The sequence below is a fragment of the Mytilus edulis genome, chromosome 13 (genome assembly GCF_963676685.1).
Source record: "Mytilus edulis chromosome 13, xbMytEdul2.2, whole genome shotgun sequence".
In the NCBI taxonomy this organism is placed as follows: domain Eukaryota; kingdom Metazoa; phylum Mollusca; class Bivalvia; order Mytilida; family Mytilidae; genus Mytilus; species Mytilus edulis.
This window is the reverse complement of record NC_092356.1, coordinates 25,749,305-25,773,941: the sequence shown is the minus strand read 5'-3', so window position 1 is coordinate 25,773,941 and position 24,637 is coordinate 25,749,305. Positions and strand designations below refer to the sequence as shown.

Genomic DNA, 24,637 nt, shown 5'->3' with positions numbered 1-24,637 from the left:
TGTTGGCCTCGTTGTACATCACGTGTGGAAGGACTTAAGGGATGTTATTCGAAACCAAACTTTTTGACCTTTGCCTAGGAAGTTGTACATACTTAATGACTCACCATCTGGAGTTGATTATATACACGTCAAGTATAAACTTTGAAATGAGCTGCAAAACATAAGGTCCGACGCAGCTCAAATCATAATGGTTTTCAAGACATGTAGAGCGGTCATGATCTGTACTGTAGGACAATTTTGTGCCCCTGCTTTCAGCATGTTTGAGGCAATTGTCCCCAATCCTTACCAGTGCCTATCGTTTGTGAAATGAAACCTTGTGGTACAATATCAGAGAGATACATACATTAACACACAAACTATTGTCCGGAAACTGGAAAAATGCTTGTTTTGGGCCCTTTTCTGTCAAAATTAAGGGAATATTTTGTTCGACCTATTTTCCTATGCAAACGGATGTGACGTATCATGATTTGGTGGTATTCCACCTAAACTGTTGGTACTATAAACCCCAGTATTAATCCTAACCTTTCTTTTGTTGTATTGAACCTTTATTGTATTTGGAAGCTATCGTTACGTAGCAGTTTAAGACAAAATTATTAGTAAAAAAATGCATATCGCCTAAACGTCCTTGCTACACGGCTACACTTGCGTTTATCTAAAACAGGAAAGCTTTTTAACATATATGTGTCTACCTAGTTGCAACTTTGGTGGGTTGTGTTGTCCTGTAAATAGCGGAGGATAAGGTGTTGGTCCTTGTCCTGTAGTTGTTCCATCAGGGGATACTGAAAAAGGAAATATGACATCTGCTATAAATAATGAATAAAAAAACAAATTATTTATTGATTGAAAAGTTATTATAACATGTGTACTGGACAAAACATATTATAATGATTCTTGATCTGTCGTAATATTAACATTAACATGATAAACCAGAGACATATGTAAATGTATCTATTTTTGTCTTTGGGTAAAGAAAAATATATCAAAGAAATATTTAAGATATGTTTATTCAATATGGTAAAAAAAGAGCATATTTATAGAGGTTGTCCATGGAGCAAAATACAAAGGACAATGGATGCCGTAAAAAAAGAAGGTACATGGCCATTTGACCGTTGAGCTCACACAGTGATATTTAGAAAGATGCAATTTATACACGTTATAAAAGAAGACTATTCACGAAGACAAGAGGAGCTAGTTTATCAATTATTGAATAAATAGTTTTCAGAAAAAAAAATCATTAATATTTACAGTTTTATACATTTCAATATGTTTATTAACAATTGAGAGACCAGCATCACATTTTGTATTCAGCATTGATGGTAAGCTTCTTTTAAATTATTTATTGTTAAAACTTTCATCATAGATTAATGTTTTTATTGTTATATATTGAACCATTTGATGTTAAAGGAAGTTTTTTTTTATATTTTCCGATAAACATTATGCAGTCTTTGCTAAATTCATTCACTATTTATTTTTAATCAGAGCAATTTGTTGATACCAGTTGACACTGAAATCATCCGATTGATCGCTAGACTTCTAATGTGTTTTATGTATGTTTTTTTCTGCGTCTTTGACATACACTCCTTGTACCCTTCTATTGATAATCATAATGGTTTTCCTTTGGGTACATTTGTCACTTATTCTGTTACAATGAATGGGCAATACAAGAAAATATTTAAAAATATGTCTTTAATCATTCAACATACATGGGACATTATGCTGGTGCATATATGGGGTTGGTAATCGTGGTCCTTGCATTATGTCTGGTAACCTCTGACCATATTGTGGAAGATGTGGGGGTTGGTTGTATAACTCATAAAAGCTTGGTGGTAGGTTATATCCCTGACACTGTTGTTGGTTACAATGATGATGTGGATACAATACTCTATGTACTCCATGAAACAGTTCAGTATTAAGCTGCCACCCTTGTCCACCTGGTTGTACATTAGATTGACTCCCTGGGGAATGTTCGCTCTATTTACCAAAAAAAAAAAAGATCAATCAACCAATTTATCATATAATAATAAAAGTTTAGAAAATCTACATTATATTAACTGCATTCTAAAACATAAAAAAATCAGATGTTTCGGCAAAATTTGACTTTCTGAGAAAACTCATATGTATTCAATTTAACCATGACAAAACTCTAAGTGTATAATATACAGTCAAATCAGTATAATCGTTCACTCATAAGACATTTAAGAATGATTCAAAGTGACCTCTCAGGAGAGATGACCTTTAAAGGATTTTTTTAAAATCATACCGACATCTTCTGTGTCAAATTGATTTAGTGTTTCAATCAGTAGAGATATCATTGTTGTGAGCAGTAAGATTTAAATAAAAAGAATCAGCATTGTTTGTTGGATCAGAAATCAAAGCCGGGCTTCAAAATTATTGTGAACATGCCTATATTAGAGGTGGCGGGAATCAAATGTGGATACTAAACATTACACAGATCTTTTAGAGTACATACAATCTATGACTCTTTCATCTTACAATAGTATTAAAACATTTGATTTTTCAACACTTTACCCAAGTATTCCCCATTCCAAACTAAAAGACAAATTGAAAGAGTTGGTATTGATTTGTTTCATAAAAAAGAATGGCCACCGTAGGTACAAGTGTTTTGTAATAGGGAGGGATAAGTTTTACCTTCTAGACACTCAGTTTCAAAATTCTCTGAAACTGACATTGTCAATATGCTTGATTTCTTGATTGACAACATAAATGTTACGTTTGGGGAACGAGTTTTTCAACTGACTGTCGGAATTCCAATCGGAACCAATTGTGCCCTCTTCTTATCGATTTGTGTCTTTATAATTATAAGGCTGAATTCATACAGGATCTTCTTAGGAAGAAAGATAAGAAGTAAGCAATATCCTTTAACTTTATTTTCCGCTATATAGATGATGTTCTCTCACTAAATAATTCAAAATTTGGTGACTATGTAATCACCTGAGATCACCCCCAGTTTTTGGTGGGGTTCGTGTTGCTGACTAATATTTGTCTTTTTCATTTTTAGACATGGCGTTGTCAGTTTATTTTCGAATTATGAGTTTGACAGTTCCTCTGGTATCTTTCGCCCCTCGTTTGATCGAATCTATCCCGTCGAACTAGAGAAAAATAATACAACAGATACAGTTAAGTCTTCCTCATATATCTTGACTTACATATCAAAATTGACAATGAAGGTCGGTTGAAAACATTTTTTTACGACAAAAGAGATGATTTAAACTACCCAATTGTGAATTTCCATTACTATGTAGCAACATTCCAACAGCACCTGTATACGGAGTATATATCTCCTAATTGAAACGATATTCCCGGGCTTGTATTTCCTATCATGAAGGAAATCGAAATCATCCGTTATGAATTTTACAGACGCCATCACGAGTTGATTGACCGTTATGGAATAACCTTTTCACACATGATGTCGGATATGTTCCTTATTTCGTTATTACTGTCCCTTTCCTTTTCCACGAAGGTGACCTACCCAGTTATACTATTTTCCGGATTTGTAATAACATTAGCATCATGACAGGTGCAACATGTGGAGCAGGATCTGCTTATCCTTCCGGAAAACATGAAATCACCCCCATATTTTTGGTGTTGTTCGTGTTGCTTAGTCTTAAGTTTTCTATGTTGTGTCTCGTGTACTTTTATTTGTCTGTTTGTCTTTTTCTTTTTTAGCCATGGCGTTGTCAGGTGATTTTCGACCAACGAGTTTGACTGTCCCTTAGGAATCTTTCGCCCCTCTTTTGGAAACACATTTCGAAATACTAGTATGTTTATACTCTTGGAGAAACAGAAATGGAAGTTTTCAAAGGAACTAAAAAGGGATAGAACATATGGTATGCATCTATTGCATGATCTCAGTTGCAAATAAGTTCGTTTCGTATTGTAAATGTCATACTGAATTAACATTTATTGGGACTTTTATTCTAACAAGACAGGAAACTGATCCATTATTTGAGATTTCATTGTCCTGGTATCGGATAATTGATATTTTGTTTTGATTGACAGCGTATCGCGTCACGGGGTTGATAATCTACATGCTAATAATGTCGGTGAAAAAGTCAGCATAGAATAAGAAAAAAAGAAATAAGCGCAAAATATAAAACATATGAATTATAAAAATGTTTGAAAAAAAATTATACACTTACTAGAAAGTTATGTTTTTACACATTTTTACATGGGGATAAACTTGCAGAATAACACTCGGACCATTACACTTACGTTTTCCCTATTCTATCTTAATTGTCTTAGTATTTGTTTACGAAAAGCGCCGACATTACGTCCACTTGTATTTTTGTGCATCTGCTGAGTTAAGCCTTTTTCAACTAATTTTTATAGTTCGTTCTTATGTTGTACTGTTATACCACTGTCCCAGGTTAGGGGAGGGTTGGGATCCCGCTAACATGTTTTACCACGCCACAATGTATATGTATGTGTCTGTCCCAAGTCAGGAGCCTGTAATTCAGTGGTTTTCGTTTGTTTATGTGTCGCATATTTGTTTTTCGTTTTTTTTTGTTTTTTGTTTTTTTACATAAATAAGGCCGTTTGTTTTCTCGTTTGAATTGTTTTACTTTGTCTTATCGGGGCCTTTTATAGCTGACTATGCGGTATGGGCTTTGCTCATTGTTGACGGCCGTACGGTGACCTATAGTTGTTAATGTCAGTGTAATTTTGGTCTTTTGTGGATAGCCCAGTAGTCAATACTTCGGTGTTGACATGAATATCAATATTTTTTATAAATTTCCTATTTACAAAACTTTGAATTTTTCGAATAAACTGTTATCACAGCATCACAGAGATATGTCTAGCTTTTTTGTATTTTCGATAATGCAAATGTTGAAATAAAAAATAGCAACACTTTAACATGTAAGTTTAGCAATTACTGGAAATGAGGTTTGTCAATGCTTATACAACTGCAAACCAAAAAGTCATTAACCTACGACTAGTGGTGTCCAAAAAACTGACATAATCACCAACTAGTTAATTAAAACTTTGCAAAAGTTTCAAAGTGAATACACCATGAATGAGGGGTGGGGCCAAATAATCTCCATGGTAATTAGCTGTGCTGATGCTTATACAACTGCATACCAATTATCATTACTTTACCACTAGTGGTTCCCCATAAACTGACCTTATCACAAACTAATACATGAAAACTAAGCAAAAGTTTCAAAGTCAATAGACCATAACTGAGGGGGCGGAGTCGAATAATCTCCATTGTAATAAGATGTGCCAATACTTATACAACTGCACACTAAATATCTTTGACTTACCACTAGTAGTTCACCATAAACTAGACCTAATCACAAACTAATACATTGTTGACGCCGTCGTCGCCGACGCTGGAAACAGCATACCTATGTCTCGCTTTTTGGAATTTTGGATCCTCAATACTCTTTAACTATGTACTTGTTTGGCGTTATAAATATTTTGTTATGAGCGTCACTCACGAGTCTTATGTAGACGAAAACCGCGTCTGGCGTACTAAATTATAATCCTGGTACCTTTGGTAACTATTTACACCACTGGGTCGATGACACTGCATGTGGACGTTTCGTCCCCGAGGGTATGGCCAGCCCAGTAGGCAATACGTCGGTGTTGACATGAATATAAATAATGTGGCCATTTTTTTTTTATAAATTTCTTGTTTATAAAACTTTGAATTTTTCGAAAAACTAAGGATTTTCTTAACCCAGGCATAGATTATCTTAGCCGTATTTGGCACAACTTTTTGGAATATTGGATTCTCAATGCTCTTCAACTTTGTACTTGTTTAGCTCTATAAGTATTTTGATATGAGCGTCACTTATGAGTCTTATGTAGACGAAACGCGTGTCTGGTGTACTAAATTATAATCCTGGTACCTTTGATAACTATTATATACTAGAACAAATGGTTGAAGTTGGGATATTTAAGTACAATATGGAAAAATTAATAATATCAAAATTACAATCATCTTCTTTGTCTTATATTTTGGAACTGAGGTCACATTTAATAGCAATTCGAGGTGTCAGTTTAAAAATTGAGCAGTGTAAGCTGTGGTTGTGTTTTCTTTTAATTTTTAGTTCTGTAAGACATTTTTATAAAACCCAATGTGAGAGTTTGAATTTTTTGTGGAAATAACATAATCAACATATCTGAACGTGAGATCAAATTATCTGGCTTCTTTGAACTTCTTGTGGGGGGGGGGGGACAAGATTCTGAAGGAACAACGTTTTTATAAAAAAAAAAAAAGGGACATAGAAGAGAAGAGGCGAACACCTTGTTTCAATAGGATAGGACCGTGTTCATTATAAAAATTAGCTTTATTCAAATTCAGTTCAGCAGGAACTGAAGTCGTCATTTTTGAGAGCCAATATCATTGATATATTTTCCAAATATATAAACAAGTTTTTAAATATTTCGTATCAGATGTTGTTCAGTATAAGTAAAATTGAGAATGGAAAAAAGGAATGTGTGAAAGAAACAACAACCCTACCAAAAAGCAGACAACAGCCGAAGGCCACCAATGGGTCTTAAATGCAACGAGAAACTCCTGCTTCCGGTGGCGTGCCTCAGCTGGCACCTAAACAATACTGTATACTGGTTAATACTAAACTCCAAAATATACACAAGAAACTCAAATTTTAAATCATTCAAAACTAATAAAGGCCACCTATATAGAGATAGATAACCTCTTTACTATTTGTGCAGATTTTCAAGTATAAAACATATCATAATGTAAAAAGATTACAAAAACAAACTATCTTTTACCTGATTTCTAGGACATGCTGGATCTTTAGAAGCTTTTTTGTGTGTTTGTAGCTGTAATTTAATCATGTCACATAGGGAATCACTTTTTGTTTTGACGTTGGAGCTCTTGAATGACTCCGAAAATGTTTTAATGACTCTGATGGCTTCGTTAACATTACATTCCTTCAAGGCATCGAGAGCTTTCTTATCTAATTCTTTACGAGATACGTTTCCTGTAATATTAAATAAAATGTCAACTGCCTTCTTTTCATCATAAGAATGAAATAACAATAATGATTGATATCTTTCATGAGTGCTTAGACGTTTTATTTACTTTTCTGCAGCTTAAGCTAATTTGCTATAAACCCAATGGCATGATATTAGCATTTATCCTTATTATAGTCATGCAGGATTAGTCCAAATAATTATGACGTCTTGAAAGGCTATTATATTTTTTTTCTTTGACGCCTTACATCGACGTAAGGCGTCAAAGAAAAAAAAATATAGTAGCCTTTCAAGACGTCATAATTATTTGGATTAATGCAGGATATAATTTTATCATTTTGTTAGTCATATTATATAACTACAAAATGAATATTCTTTTACCATGATTTGATTCTTCTAAATATTTGTTAATCACAGTTACTGGTTCTAACCCTTATTTACATGGAAAACCAATAACAACACCTTTGGTTCGTGTCACTAACAACAATCACATTAAAAATTGATAAATAAGTGGTTGTTATTAATTCAGTGAAATGCCTTTAGATGATTTTTTTTTTAAATTATTAAGATTGAAAACACATTAAATGTTACTGTATTAAACAGATGTTCGTTACATCAATGTTTCTCCAGTAATGTTAGGCCACATTTAACAAAAAATCGTTGACAATATCAAAAAGGACAAAAAGTAAATTTAAATCCGGACCTGGAGTTAGTTATTACGGTTGATGTCCCATCTGTATGAAATTTTCACAGCAAATTCAAATGTTGAAATAAAAATGGCAATACTTTAGCATGCATAATATACAAAATTTTCCAAGTAAATAGACTGACTGATGGTGAACGTCCTAATAATCTCAATGGAAATGAGATACGCCTATGCTTGAACAACCATGACAACGTCAAAAGAAATATCATTGACGTATAATAACATTCTACCCTTAATTAAATACTTCGCTAAACTGACCAATCGTAATTAAAAACTTAATAAACCAGGAGTGATTGGATCGATGCTAATGCTTATAAAAAATAAACTTGATATCATTGACTAACTGCAGAAATAACATTTACCGTACCAGTTTTAAATTGGAATAAACCGGAACACAATATGTTAATCGTACAATAGTTACCTGAGCCTCAGTTGCACACCTAGTAAAATATGCAATCTCTATGTTTATGTTTACGTATATTGCAATCCATTATGATTGGTTATTTGTAAATCTTATCCAATGAAAATTATTATAGTTTACAGTTGCCATTCATCAAAGTTTTCAATATAATTGGCTACATTATTTAACAAAATAGTCAAAATTGTTTTTTTAGAGCAGCAAATCCTTTAAGATGTTCCTCATTTTGACATAAAAAGTCATGTAGATCTTATGTTGCTGAACATATTTGCATTCTGATTTTTTCTCAATGTTTGTCGATGAATCAAGACCCTCGATATATTAACACCAGATACCCTTATATTCAGGTAAAGTTTAGTAACATTTGACCAACTTGTTGTTTATTGCCAATGAGACAGCAACCTTAAAATAAAAAAAAATCAAATAGAAGTTTAGAGGTTAACATACATTGTTACAAATTATAATGCGGTCTGCTATAGTACAATTTTTAACCTTAAATTTATTAATAACTATTGACACATACCCGTATTAAACAGACTGCAAAGCTCTTTCGCCACTTTAGGATTTATGCCATAGTTAGTTAATTTGATATAGTCTTCGGTAGCCATGATTCAATACTTTGAAATAAATCACCAAAGCAATAAGTGTATATTGTTCAACCTGAAAAAAAGCAGAAATATCATTATTTACATGATTATAGTATTAATGAAGAAATAAAGCACCAAAGCAATAAGTGGAATATTGTCCAACCTGAAAAAAAGCAGAAATATCATTATTTACATGATTATAGTATTAATGAATGGGTGTTTTTATAATGGCCCTGTTATATGTCCAAGGTCTGTATTAATGGTCAAGGAAGTCTGTAATGGCCCGAGGCAACGCCCAGGGCTATTACAGACATCCGAGGCCATTTTTACTGACTGATGACATATAACAGGGCCATTATAAAAACACCCATTTCTTAACACATTTATTAACCAACTGAACAAAAGTGTATGTGTTGCTGCTAACTTGATGTACTGTCTTACTCTTTTAGTGGCAGTTTAGTTTGAACAAAATAATTTGTACTTCACCATTATAAAGCTTTAAATATACCAAATATCCAAGATATTAAGTTGAAAGAGATGTGTGTTGAAAACAGGATGAACAGTGACCCCTTTATATGGTTCTTTAATGTTGGTTGCTGGTTACTAAATAAAATAAAATACAAAAAGGTATTATACTCTTTACAACTTAGCTTTATTAAAAACCCTAACAGGGCTTAATACAGACAAACTGGGCATTAATACAGGGCCATTACAGAAAAACAGGACCATAACAGAAAAAACAGGGCCATTACAGAAAAACAGGGCCATTACAGAAAAAAACAGGGCCATTACAGAAAAACAGGGTCACCACAGAAAAAACAGGGCCATTACAGAAAAACAGGGCCATTACAGAAAATATGTAATTTTTAATAAACAGTCACTTTTGGCAATAATGCACTTAGTTGGTTAAAAAATACATATAATACAATAAAAGCTATAAACCAATCGCATAGATATCTTGGCTTTCAGTTCTTTGAAATGTTTAAAGTATTTTAAGTTATGCGTGGCAATGTTTACTATACACTTGAGTTTCATATTTGACTGATACCTAAAAAAGTTAATAAAACTTATTAAATTTGCAGCTGGACTTTAAAGGAGATCATTAGTATCCTTTTGCTAGTATCCTTTTACCACTCCTACAGTTTTCAACTCGGGCCTTAAACTTGGTGAAAGGTTTGAAAACTCCTGAACACATTGCTGTTATTTTGCTACCAGGTTGCTTCAAAACCGCAAAAATAATTATGTTTGCAGTAAGCTTAAGATTGCATGAAAAAACTAAAATATAAGGGATGTTTATAGCTAAATTGCAGAAATCATTGACAACTAAATATGTTTGCAAGAGCATTGCGATAATTACATAAAATGGCTGAGCATGCCTATAGGTAACTTCCTGGAAGACATAACGATTTGAAATTCGATGCCTCATTATCCTTATGGTGTTTGATTCATGTTATATACTAGTATATAAGTGTTCATGGAGTCATTTTAGGTTGGATAATGAATGTTTAGTTTTCAAAGACATATGTGTAACAACTATAATTCTTAATAGAATATTCAATTATGAAATTCGTTCACTGGCATCCCACTGCAACGAAAAGATTAACTTTCACAAAAATGTTTGCAGCAGGTCAGAGGTAAACACTAACTTGCATATATATGAGACAACCTGCAGCTTACACTCATTTGCACTGCAAATTGTTTGCAACAAACAAAAAGATAGCAGTTGCACTCACTTTACAGGAGGGAGATAAAAGTAAGATCTGATAAAAAGTACTTGACTAAGTTGATCTTGATTATCCTAAACAAGACACTGGTTTAACTACATTGGTAGAATAAGCATCTTTCGAAAAATGACTTTGATGAAAGTTAAGAAGTTTTATGATTTTAAAGATTTAATAAGATCTGAAGGCCAGTCAATTAATGAGTATGTTGCTTATTTTTACAGTAACTACACAAAAATTGAGAAGAAAAATATTAAATTTTGCTTCTTAAATTGTTACAGAAAACGAACTTCACAAAAAGGAAAAGTCTTGGCTGGAATGAACTACTAAATAAACAAAGCAAAACGGTCATTAAAAAAGTCCCATGAAGAAAAAGGTCAAGTGAAAGACATAGATCAAATTATAAAAATTGAACCAACCTTTTGATCTTTATTGTCGGCAGGCTATATAAAAAGGGTAAGAGCTGCGATTATGACCGCGGAGGGCGCGAAAGTAAATGTTTTGGACGTGGACAAGGATTTCAGTCATCACAAAGAGGGATTTATCGAACGAACATGTTACAGAAGGGGATGCACATGATGTTCTATTCAATTACTACATGAACAAGACATTATACAGCTAGGTAATGATGATCGTAATTGTTCAGTATTTTACATCTCTTGTAGTAGCACAGGATGTTGAAAAACTAGCACCAATAGTTACATTAATTCATTTCATGAAGAGGGTCGTGCAAAGGTTTTTCAAACGCAGCATACATAACGTATTCAGTTTTGGAGATAGACAAGACTAAAATCCGTTGGAGAGTATGATTTACCTATTTGTATCGTTAGTGAGAAAGTAAAGCTGAAAACTGATGTGGTTGAATCAGTTATTCATCTCTTGCTTTCGAGATCGACTATGAAAAGGAAGGAGTCAAATCGGATTTAGAAAACGACACAGCAATATAAATAAGTAAGTATCATTGAACCTAACATCATCAGGGCATTATTGTATACCCACAGATGAGACAGAAACATTGGAACATGTTGACGTAGTAGTAGTAAACGCTGTCAGTTAAGATAAATTGAATGTTGAGAAAATGATTTCAGCTTTACTGAAACTTTATCGAATTGTGTTCATCCACCAACAGAACGTTATGTGGCATTGGAAAAAGAATATGATTAGGACCTATCAGAAATTGAAACTTAATGTGAACGAGAAAACAACGAATACTGTTACACCACCAATCAAGTAGTCTCAAGGTCTTCAAAGTTACTGTAGATTTTCTATATGGTAGACAAATGGTCAAGGTATACAGTGGCAGTATTTATAAGTTGAAAGAAAATATCTAATATAGCCAAAAAGGTAGGATTGAGTAGAAATCTACGGATAATCGGGAGCACTCGTGTCCAACAGTGGAGAAATATGTTCCGATGAGATAACGGAGATAGTATCTATTTCTAATGTCTTAGAACAGCTGAGCATATCAAAAAGGACTCAAAAAATAAAAACAAAACTGCAGAATCAGACATACTTTTATCATTGAAAAATATGGCAAGGACATCAACGCAAATTTGGAATGGTTGCCGCATTTACCACTTTGTGTTTGGTAACTATCCCAATTTGAGACACGGAAGGCATACATTCACGACTGAGTCTGATGCAAGCTTAAGTATTCGGAGAGCTTTGCGGACAAATGTAAGAACAGCTAAACAAATATATGAGAATGGTGACATAGTGTTATATAAAAGAGAAGGGAAAGTGCGTTGGCTAGAACAAGTAATATTGTTTTCTATGATGGAAAAGTTGTTTTGTTAGACATGGCGAAGTATGTGCTAGAGTATCACCAAACGAATTGTGCATAATACATACTCGTTGGGAAACAATGCAGAATAAGATAATATAGTATTGCATAAAAGTGACACTATTATTACAAAGACAATTAATGAACCATTTGTTTCACAAAAGAAATCTCTTAGCATTATTTAAGAAACTATAACATGTATAACAAGATCACAAGAAGATCTATATCATAAAGCAACAACTAACAGTCATAATTAACATTTTATATCTAAAAAGATAATAACATTCGATATACATTTCTAGGCTCAGATAAATGAACAGGTGCAACTTTTCTTAAAAGAGCTAAAAACAACAGAATAGGGAACACTTCAAACAATATCATGTAAGCGATGACCACAAAATATAGAACGGAATATTTAAGAAACCAGATCGACATAATAAATGACATTGAAGTTGGAACAACGGATGATGTGGAACAGACTGACAGTGGCATGCAAAGCAACTAGATCTACAAAAGCTGAAACAATTTAACACTTATGAGAAAGTTGAAGATAGTGGACAAAAGACATTTCTTCTAGATGGATAATTACAAATAAAATTGAAGACACTAGAACTAGACTAGTAGCTCGGGGATTTGAAGAACAACCTATAATTAAAAAAAAAAATAGTCCTACAATAGAAAAAGGATCTTTTAAAATATTCCTTACATTTGGAATATATTTGTGATGATCTGATCAAACAAGTTTTTACTACTATGCAAGTTTTTACTTAGTTTTATAAATGGTCACATTAGAAGGAAGATGAACATTGCATACGTTTTTTTCTTTAAACTCATTACCGCTATTCAGAAGACAATACATTGCCTAACAATGGCTCAATGTTATGTAGATACTTGATGTTTACATGCGTCTTGAATCAAAACTCGTTTGGTTACTTCTAAACTTGAAGACGTCATTAATGATTTATTGTTTTGATACAGGCCAAATACGATCTGCTGGGTATTAATTGACTTTTGATCACAAATAGGTTTGAACCGACCTCCAAACGATCCAACATTATGTACTGCAAAACCTTTAACTTCTGAACAGAGGCTCTATTAAAGTTTTTCAGACATTGCATTTAGTTTTAACGATGGCTCCCAAAGTTTATTCTTAATTTAACTGGTTACACAGCCTAAACTTTGTGATGGTTAATCTGCCTTTGAAATTCTCCATATTTAAGTGAATAACTTTGAATTCGTACTATGTGACGAGTTATCCTGTATCTTTTAAATAACTAAATTTTTAATGATTTCTATCTATGTCTTTCAAAAGTTTTTCTGTGCACATTTCCCTAAGTAATTTTGTGATTTATGTTTGCTTCATTTGCTAAATTTGTTGAGGATAAAAAGTAATAATGTGCGGATATTAACCGTAAAAAAGTATATTGGAGTATCATGAGTTATCTGACTGGTTGTTGCTAAATTAATATTCATAATAGACTCTGCACAATAGATCAGATAGAGAGTGCTGAAGTCTGTACCATTATACAAAATATTTGTCTTAACAAGACTTAATACAATGAGTATCTTCCAAGTTCTATTTGTATGATATTTTGTAATAACTCTACATGTATATATGGGGATAGTTGTTTCATTTGCAATCATAAAGCTGTCTACTAATTATTTTAGAGGAAGTCTTAGAGACACCAAAAAATGTAATTTTATGATTTGCTATTAGGCACATCTTTCAAGATAGATAAATATACTTAAATATACATAAAACAGTCATATTATATATATTATCAATAGATAGAGTCTTCATTGAAATCTACAAGCATATTTTGGAAAATGAGAAATTTCTTACGTGTATGACACAGACATCCATCTCATACAATTTGCACAACAAGCATTGACTACTGTCAAATTGTTTTAAAAAGTGTGAAGAAATAAAAAATTCATCAATTATTAATTTTTCACAGATGTGCTATGTGTAAAGCATAGGTGCAACCTAGGTGCTACTCAGACAACACTGTTCACATAACGTAATACAAAATAAAGTACATTTTGTTTTAGTGGTCGAGTCCCTCGTCTTAGCTATAATACTAGTTATATGATAATTATTTGTAAACCAAACATGAACATTCATTTAGAAAATATTTGTATCTGGGTCATCACATTTTCATGAAGTTTACGGTTGCTACAAGTAGAGCAGATCTGCATACCCTTCTGGGGCAAATGAGATCACCCCCAATTTTGTTTTTGTAAGTCAATGTGTCTTGTTCATGTTGTGTGCTATTATTTGTCTATTTGTCTTTTTTTAGCATCGGTTTATTTTCTCATCTATGAGTTTGAATGTCCCTCTGGTATCTTTCGTCCCTCTTTTAATGTGTTAATGAAATATTTAGTTGTATCTGTGTACTGGCTTTTTCCTCTAATGTGTGAAGTAAATCAAATAAAAAATATATATATATATATATATATATTCAAAAGTTCTTCATTTGTTCTTAATTATGTTTCTATGTTTGTGATTCATCATTTTGAATTATCAATACTCATCGTGTATCTATATTGTATGAAGTTTGTGATTTGTATAAATGGATGTATAACTGTAATATGTATAAAGGGCTATTTACTGTCTTTAAACATAGGCTATAGACTATAGCAACTTTACCTGACCATATAGGAAAATAGGTATTTAGTCGGATCTTAACACGTACTTGTGATTTGGTTGAACCGGTTTTGTTCAAAATATACGAAGAAATGTCGAAATGTTCAGGACTTAATTAAATCCGTATTTCGGTAGGATGGTGCAAGCATACGATTTTTATTGCGTCTTACACTTTGAGAAGCGAATAATCTTCAACTACTTTATTCAAATATTGTGTAAAAACGTTAATTTTGAGCTATGAAAGTCAAGTGGCTCGAGTATTTTTCTGAGGAAGTTTTAAAAAATTGCAAAGAAATATTTTTACATTGGGTTAGCTTTCATTAGTCTTAACTATCTATAGATTAACAACTTTTGGTTATATTTATAATTTAGAATCATCATTGAAGGTGGGGGACGATTTCGCAGATAATTAATTATATTGATGTGCCATTTGTATGCAAGAGTGACATTTCGTTGTATTATGTGCCAATTCGAAAAAGTTATGCGAGTATTCTCTCCCCTTAACAGGTTCATTATTTTATAATTAAGTTTAGGTTTCTGATATAATTTTGAATAATTACAAAATGTATCAATTCAATATATTTCAGTTTTTGTTATTGGTGTATCAAAAACATTGATGTACGAATATAATTTTGAAACGTTTAAAATGATTACATACCAATATAAAGAATCGTTCATCATTTTTGAAAAAGACTATGAACGAAGATCGATTTATTTATCTTCCCTTGGTGACAGATTGATTGGGATATGAACCATCGTAATATAATGGTAATCACAGAGAGGGACCAGCACGCAATTTTTAATTGTAGCTTATTCAACGTTAAAACAATTTTCCACTATAAACGAATGTTACTTTATACAAATATAAGGACTTTGTTAGCTAAATCTACAAATTTTATTAGATATTATGATTTGTTATTGCAATAGATTGATATGCTACAGTATAGAGATACATAAATTTGATTGATTTAATTTGATATGTTTCAATTGTTACAATATTTACCTGTTTAAATTATAGCAACATTCCCTGTCATCTGTTAATCAGTGAATGACAGGTTTTCTAGTGTATCAATGTTTTCATCGGTAAACATTCCTTGAATTTTCCATTTCCTTCTAGAGAATCATGACGCACTTATTTTGACTGTAAAGAGTACTCTGGATGATATTTAAAAAAAAAAGAATAATATTAGAAACAAATATAGTAGTGACGTATTAAAAAGTATAAAAAAGGAAATTCATCAGATAATTTTGATAATAAAATACGGAACTCTTGTTAAAGATTCACATATCAAATCAAAGTTATGAAGACTATTACTAGCTTGTGGTCTATGCTGTATTTTAGTTGATAAATAAACAAACCCATTAGAAACAGAAGCGAAAGTAGAATTCCCGTATCAGCATGATCAGATTGCATATACATATTATCTGAGGAAATAAATAGTGTGTATCTTAAATGTCTGCTTATGATCAAGATCAACAAACTGATTATACTGTTATGTGTTTGGTCTTGGACATAATATGTTGACGGAACTTGACACCCGACAATCGTATTGATTACCTTCTTCTGTTCTGTTCAGGTATATTCCTCCGTTATATATCGGAGCACTCCCACTTATACGGGATATACGGTTTTAAAATATTTACACAGACATTTACAGTTTGGTGGGGTGCTTAAGGTTAAAAACAACTTTATATTCAGATAAATTTGTGAATTTTAAAAACCAAGTGATTAAAATTATGTGCTCTTTACACCATTTATAATTCTACTTAGCCATATTCACGATATTAGACATTTGCGGAAACTGTCATACACCTACGATTAAGATTACAATTACACTTACAGGTAACATTTAAATCTTGGGCTTTCTCAAAGTGTAAAAAATAAACCGTCGATCTTAAACAATGTAATGATATGATAGTGATTTTTTTCTGTAGCTTAACAACAATTTTTTTCTAATAAATTTGCAGCAACATTAATTATTGTATGCGGTATTATCCAGGTTAAAAATGCTGTAATTGTGCGAAGTATTATAGATTGAACTAACATTATTTTAAAAATAAATTTAAAATTAGACACACAAATTGAAAATATCACAATTGTCGTTGCAGTAGCTAGATTAGGACAATTGCCGAAAAAAGTCAGCAATACTTTGCGTTAGGAAAGGTGCAATCAACCATGGAGCATGTTACTGTAGCATGTTTATGCTTAGACATACTTTCTCTCTTTTGTTTTGTTTTAAAGAGAATGAAGAAATACAGCGGACATGTGTTTTTGAACTACATGAATTTTTTCTTCATAAAATTTCACTTGCCGGTTCGATATAATTTTGAAATCATTTATTTTTCCTCAATCATGTCAATAGGATAAACACTTTTGTCTACGTTTTTGGTGTAAACAGAAAAAAAAATCACAAATTTTTCGAGAACCCCCCCCCCCCCCCCTTCCCTCCTCCAAAAAAACCCCCAACCAAACAGTAATCAACGAACTTCTCGTGTCGGAAATATATTTTAGACTGTTCGCTAGACTCAGTTGAAATAAGAATAGGTGTACTCAAGTAGTTAAATCTTTGCCATCTATGTTTTCAACAGCAACAAACAAAATTGACAAACGAGTTCCAAGTTCTTTTATGCAGTTATTATAAGAGATCTTAGGAATCATTAAGTATGGACGTTTTCTTTTCGCTGAATCGAAAATTATTCCCCGCGAACATGGGTGGGACTGGTATGCTCGAAACATGAGCTTTAATCCCTGTTCCGAGACGGGTACTATTTTCATTGAATTGTAATATGGAATGCACTGACGACGAAGGGGTCGATCCAGCCATTTTCAAAAGGGAATTCCACCCCAAGATAAGGAGGAGGGGTGGGACTGAGACCATTTGTCTCTATTCAAAAGAATTGATCGGCAAGAAAAGGTGTGTTCCAACCCCCGGAACAGCCCGTGATCTCTCTTTGCGACGTTTTTCGTTTCAACACAAAGTTAATACGCGATTCTATGCAATTGATTGTTAGGAATAAAAAATGCAAAAGTTTGACAGGCGAAAAGAAATTGTTGAAAAAAATTACAATCAATATAAGTCGGTAAGGCAACAGTTGTAATTATAACAACATTACTATTTTTTTCAAGTGAAACAGTTTTAAGAGTATCCTCTGAACAATATTTTTGCTGGTTTTCGTACATGTATACCCAACCATTGTATTAAAATTACCCAGTTTCGTGGGGAAAGTCTATTACTCCTGCTGATAATATATATTTCATACATCTATCTACACCTTCGATCCTTATAAAATGTATAAATCCAAGTGTCTTCAAATAGTCGGCTTTGTGCGGTCCTGATGTTCAATCCAAAAAAGCGCGTCGAACACATAGAATTTTAACGTGTTGCTTACATCTTTTTTCTTTTTTTTTTTATTATAGAAGACACCATTTGCTATGTTGGTTTGTTTTTTGTATTTTGAGATGACCCCTTGTTCTTGTCACCTGTAATCGTAGGTCTAATTTGTAATCCTAGGTATACAACTAGTTTCCGCAAATGTCTATTAGGCCTAGGTTAACAGTTTTAGATTTTAAAAACTGTTTTGATTCCTTTAATGATACGTTTCTACCATATGTTTATGAAAGAATAATGATAAAATCAAAGGATAAAAGGTAAAAATAAGTTGATCAAACAAAACGAAAAGAATGGGATTAAATTGTGGCAGTATGGTATTAGCTTAAGATAAGATTACCAAAAATAAAAAAATATCAGTAACTAAAATTTTCATATATCGTAAAATTTGAGTATAAGGTGAACTCCTGCCAAGGTCTATGCATATAATTAGATGTAAGCAGCTAATCTAGTCGTAGATGGAGGCAGTTAGCTTGGAATTCCATGCAGACTGCATGGTCCATCTTTCCTGTTTTGTATATATGCATGATGTTAGTTTGTATAGCTGGTTACAATAACCGATTTGTTTTTGTTTAAATGTAAATCCACATGGTTGAGGGTCTTGAGGAGAAGAACTTGGGTGTTTTGGCAGTTTCATTTCAGCCTCTACTTCATGTTCCATAGTGTTTGTATTTTGCTTTTGGTGACAGAAATTTTGAGATTGTATTTCAAATTCTATCGGGTCATTTGCTTTTAGGTGGGAAAGGCTAGTTGTTGATAGCTTCGAGCAGTCCATTAGAATTTGAAGCATCTTCCTTTTTATAATTATCTTTAGCACCCAACCCCCTTTTCAACTCTGTTAAACAAGAAGTTTGTTCATCTGTTTTAGTCGTACACTCTCCAGAGACTCATATTCAAGCAGAAAGTGCTTAATGTCCTCGTCAGCTTTGGTACATAGCTAACATATTCCAGATATTTGATTTTTGCTAAATTTTGCTAAAATTTAGTTGTTTGTAGCATGCAGGTTCCAGTTATTAGCCTACTTTTGTATTCTGCTTTTGGAATGTCATTCTGATTGTTTCTGGCAGCTTTCCAGATAGTATGTGGGTTTTTAGTAGGGTTTTCTTTGATAGTCAAGTACTTAATCGTTGAATTTGGTAAGGCATTCCTCTTTCCAGATATTTGACCAGTATATATTTATTGCTTTTTTCAGCATGTTTTTCCTTTTGTATTTTGATGGCGGGTTTTCTAAAATTTCTTTTGGATTTGGCAGACCGTATTTATTTAGAATTTTGTCTATTCTGTTTATGAAGGATTCTGTGAAGTCCTTTCCAATTTCAAGTTCACATTGTTGGTTGTTTTTCTACTGCATTATCTATAGCTAGCCGAGAGAATGTAAGAAAAAATTATATCATAGTTCTGCCTTATATAGTGTCAACTGGTTCCGCTCCTAGGAGAAAGGGCAGAGGATGCAGTTCTTTTGGGTCGACTACTGAATTGTCTAATTATTTTCCTCTGTATTTTTCGTATATATCAGCTCTTGTGCAGATTTGTACTTCCAGGCCATAGAGATATAAAAGAGGGACGAAAGATACCAAAGGGACAGTCAAACTCATAAATCTAAAATAAACTGACAACGCCATGGCTAAAAATAAAAAGACAAACAGACAAACAATAGTACACATGACACAACATAGAAAACTAAAGAATTAACAACACGAACTCCACCAAAAACTAGGGGTGATCTTGGGACTACATATGTTTTCCAGATTTTGCAGTGTACTAGCGGGCGCATTCCTGTACGTGCATGTTGGCCAGATTCAGAAGTGCATATATGTTTTGTCTACCAGTTTTTAGCCTTTCATCAGTGTTTACTTTGCTTTTGACGTTCCTTGTAATACCAATATGTTTTAGCTTGTCTACTCTGTTGATTTGTTTGTCTCCGAGGGTGTATGTTTTGCTGGTAGTTCTTTCCTTTAGATGTACATAGGACTTCTGATTTTTCTGGGTTTATTTTCACCATGTCTCTCTTAGTATTGAATTCAATTATGTTGAGCATTGCTTGTATACCCTGTGGTTTATCTATAAGTGCATTGTTGTCCGCACAGGTTGGTGAAGCTACGCAGATGGTAACTAGCGTTGCTCCGAGATGACTGTCTATGATTGCATTTAGAATAGTGTTGTTATATCTCTTGTACAGGAGAGTAGATAGTTCAGCTCCTTGACGTTTTCCTTGTTGTATGTTGACATGTTGGGTTGTTTGGTTTCCCAATTTAACTTGCAGTGTCAGATTGGTATAGATGTTTTTCAGCAATACCCACATATGTCATCTAATGCTATCAGGGAATATTTTGTTCAGCATTATTTCATGGGTTACAGTGTCAAAAGCTTTTTCTGTGTCCGATGTTAATAGTTCTAGTACAACATGTACAATCTTTCGGAACTTGTATAGCATAGTTGTTTCGGAGACTTTAAAAGCTGTAAGTATACTTGGTGCGCCTTCTGTAAATACTCTTTGTAGAGTATTTTGTGACGGAAATAGCTGAGATTCAAGTCTGTCTTTTATTACTTTTTCGAAAATCTTGGAGAACATACTATAGTGACTACAATACCTCTGTAGTTTCCAGATATAGTATCTTTTTTCTTTTTCAAGACGGTTGTCAAAATTCCATTTTTAGACTCTGAGGTACGTCTAATTCTTCAAAAAATTGATTTATAATGTCAGATTTATCATCAGTGATTACGTAAATGGCATGTTTGTAATGTTCAGATACGATGCCGTGTTCATCAGAGGTTTTTCCTGTATTTAATTTCCTAAGTACAGACTCATTTTCTGTTGGTGTAGCTTTTGTTATTTTTTTATTTTGAATATCTAATTCCGGTATGATATTATTTTGTAATTTTGATAATTTTAAGCGCTCCAGGTCAAATATATTTTCATAAACGTTTTGTGTTCCCAGTGTTTCAAAATGTGTTATCCAGGTTGATAGAATCTTTCCCCCTTCAACTGTTTGGTTTCCAATATATAATATATCTGTGTTGGTATCATGTTTCGATCTTAGTTGTTTGACAAGTTTATGAAAAGTTTTGCTGTCTTTCTGGTAGGCTTGCAGAATATCGTTGATATTTTTTTCTTTCTTGGAGGCGTACGCTTGTCTTTGGTGCTGTCTCAAATTTCGCTTTTTGCTATTGAGATTGAATTTTTCCGTATCAGCATTTTGATGACTATTAATTTTCTTTTTCCATAAAGTATGAGCATTCTTTGATTCTCTAGATGCTTCGCTGATTTTTCTACTGTTTTTTGACTTTTGAGTTGTCTTTATTTGGGTTAGAATTTTTTTCCTACCTTGTGAATTGAGTTTTCGAGAAATTTGATACGTTCCTCCACGCTAGTTTCTTTTCTTCTGCTTTTGCATTCCAGAACTTGTTTTAACGTTGATGTGTATTTGTTAGTATCACATTTTGCCCAATTTGTTCTAGTGTAGATTTTGACTAGTTGAGTTGAGGTTTTGTCGATCTTCATGGGTATATTAGCCTACACGAGAGTATGGTCTGAGGCGTTCGTAGAATGTCTATCCTCTATGACTATATTGGAGTTTTGTATCCCAGCTGCAGTTTCAGGGAACATTATGTAGTCTATTTGGGAGGTGTACTTCCAATTATGATGGGAAAATGTAGGAGCCTTTGGATATCTGTTGGCTAAGGATAAGTTGTTGTTGCTCATGAATTCCTTGAGATTTTGGTCACGTCTTCTGTTATCTCTGTGTAATGAAGCATGTTACCTTATCGGGACAGTTCTAATTATTGACATGGTACGGAAACGGAGATGCGTCAAATTACGTGATATTGCTAATATTGACGATTACAAGCATACGGCTTAACATTACCAATTCGAATTGACACGATTTTAAAATAAGATTGGGAATTCTCTTATATTTCATATTACGCATGAACAGACATTTATTCAATTTCAATATGATAAATAAACAAATATATGATTTTAATGTAGCTTTTGTCTTTGATGATTTAAATACAATGGGATGACCGATAATTCTTTTTTTTGTAAAGAAATTATTCCAATAGTTGTTAAGAAACAACATTGATAATCTTCCAAACAGACTACAAAGACGCCAGCTTCACTCCAGTGTTAATCTCTCTATTGATATCCGATCCACTATGCATTGACTCATACTGCTAGAATTCATTGCATAATCTATGGAACATCAACTACCTGCTTTTGTAAAACTATTGAATTTCAAGTGTATTTAGTCAATGTTGACAGTTTACATTGTAAACTTCGGCTCTTAACTCGAAAATAACTCTAATAAAGGGGCACTAGCTACGAGATATATAAAAGATCTAAAATATGAGTTTTTTGTTCAATCATTAATGAAAGTTAAAAAGTGTAATAATAATTCGCTTTCCGCAGCCAGTATGGTTCAATTTTGTCAAGATAAGCTAAGAAATGTTGATGATGAATTATTCACTTGCAAGTGAATAATACAACTGACCTGATTGCATCCGTATTCTTGTGAACTTCATTTAACCCCTAAGCTAGCGATAAATAACGCATGCATTGTGCGTGTAAAGATATTTAAAGGGAAGAATGTCAACATTGAAAGTAAAACAAAGGTAAATCATTTGATTGACTGATTCGATCCACAAAAAAATTTATTTATTCTTATACAGGTAACAAGTGATACATGTTATAGGGAAACTGGTCTGTAATTGCTTGGGATGGTTCTGTCGTTCTTTTTGAATAGTGGGCATATATTAGCATTTTTCCATTCGTCTGGGATGGTTCCTCTGTTGATGGATTGCTGGAAAAAGTGAGCCATTACCTCTGATATGTTAGGTGCCAGTTCTTTAAGTACTCTTGGATGTATACCATCAGGGCCCATCGCTTTTGATGCATTAATATTTTGTAGTATTTTTTCTACACCCTTTGTTGTTACTATGATGTTTATCATTTTGTCTACAGGAGGGGTTTGGTATGGAACAGATTCATATTTTGTCTCTGTATATACACTTGTAAACTGAGTGTTCAATGCCTCAGCTTTTTGTTGCTCAAAATGTAAACAACCCCTAAAATACAATGTTATAGAGAATCGTCCATAGCAGGTGAAAGACATGGAATTCACAAATACACGGTTTCCGCTGATTTTGTCAGTTGGGTAGTCCAAATAATTATGACGTCTTGGAAGGCTATTTCTTCCTGTCGAAGTAAGGCGTCAAAGAAAAAAAATATAATAGCCTTTCAAGATGTCATAATTATTTGGACTATCAGTTGGTTTAACTGACATTATGATTAGATGAATTAAAATTAGATATGTCAGCTGATAAAATATTCACAAGTTTTTTGTAGGTTGAAATGTCCTGAAATGTGATGGGTTTATGCAGCACATGTATCCCTTTACCAATTCACTGGCTTCAGTTTTGAATAATAGACTACAGTAGAGACTAAATGGGGACTAAATGTGTACAAACCTGACATCTAACTATGTTGTAGAAAATGTGATCATCAATTTATCAAAAACATATACACAGAGAACAATATATTTCACAATACATATGCATTAATCCAAATTTACATCCATTCGTACGGTCTCAATAGAAAAATTTCCCGCGGAAATGTCATGTGATATAAACATGGAATTGTCCACACCGATACAGGTGAAATACGTAGAATAACAATTGTGGACACAGCAATAAGATCAGATATAAGACCCTCATGAGCTCGGTGTAAAGTAAAAAAAAATGTATAAATCAATTATTAAATAAATTTGTTCGATTAACCTTGAAGTGAAGACTAATAAAAATATGCGTGTATAGAGCATGTAGAGGGAACCCCCTAAATAAAATAATACTGTGTTCTTGACGACTTCCCACCGCGATGATCGATAGAAAAGATATTTTACTATATAGTATGTTAATAACGATGATAAACATATATTTTTAATCTAGAAGATAAATTAAACAAACCTAGAAAAATCAAATTGCACGAGTTTCTTTAACAAATTATATCGATATTTATGTTAACATCGCTTATAAGGTTATTCGAGGTTAACTTGATAGTAAATTAGATAGTGTCTAGACTAAAATACACACGAAACATCGATCATATGCCCTGTAAATTGATTATTTGAGAATTTGGTAGTTTGGAGAAATGCTTCACATTGTTCTCAATCAAATATAAGAATGTGAGTCAAATCAGTGAACATGAATTTGACGCTACAGTGCGCCTTTATCAGTTGCGAATTTAAGTTTACAAAAAATCCTGTAAGATGATATTCAACTGGCTCCTTGAAAAGCCTTTTAAAATAAATTATCCCCCTCCCTAAAACACCCAATATCTCTGCAATACCTTAAACACAGAACCGAATTTGATTATATTGAAGCGAAATATTCATTTTAAAACTACAGAAACATATTTTTTTT

General features: G+C 32.9%; 2 protein-coding genes across 2 annotated transcripts in view; both read right to left on the bottom strand.

Annotated features, from left to right (window-relative positions):
• Positions 1–15,980, bottom strand: part of LOC139501055 (uncharacterized) — a 44,171-nt gene extending 28,191 nt beyond the window's left edge. Inside the window, exons 1-5 of the mRNA XM_071290022.1 lie at positions 15,835–15,980; positions 8,617–8,753; positions 6,766–6,977; positions 1,704–1,971; positions 690–779 (exon numbers count right to left, since the gene is read on the bottom strand). Of these exons, the coding sequence (XP_071146123.1) occupies positions 690–779; positions 1,704–1,971; positions 6,766–6,977; positions 8,617–8,701 (655 nt within the window). The 5' untranslated portion in view covers positions 8,702–8,753; positions 15,835–15,980. The remainder of the gene's footprint in view (positions 1–689; positions 780–1,703; positions 1,972–6,765; positions 6,978–8,616; positions 8,754–15,834) is intronic.
• Positions 1–24,637, bottom strand: part of LOC139501057 (uncharacterized) — a 94,231-nt gene that overhangs the window by 44,602 nt on the left and 24,992 nt on the right. The gene's annotated exons all lie outside the window — the stretch shown is intronic.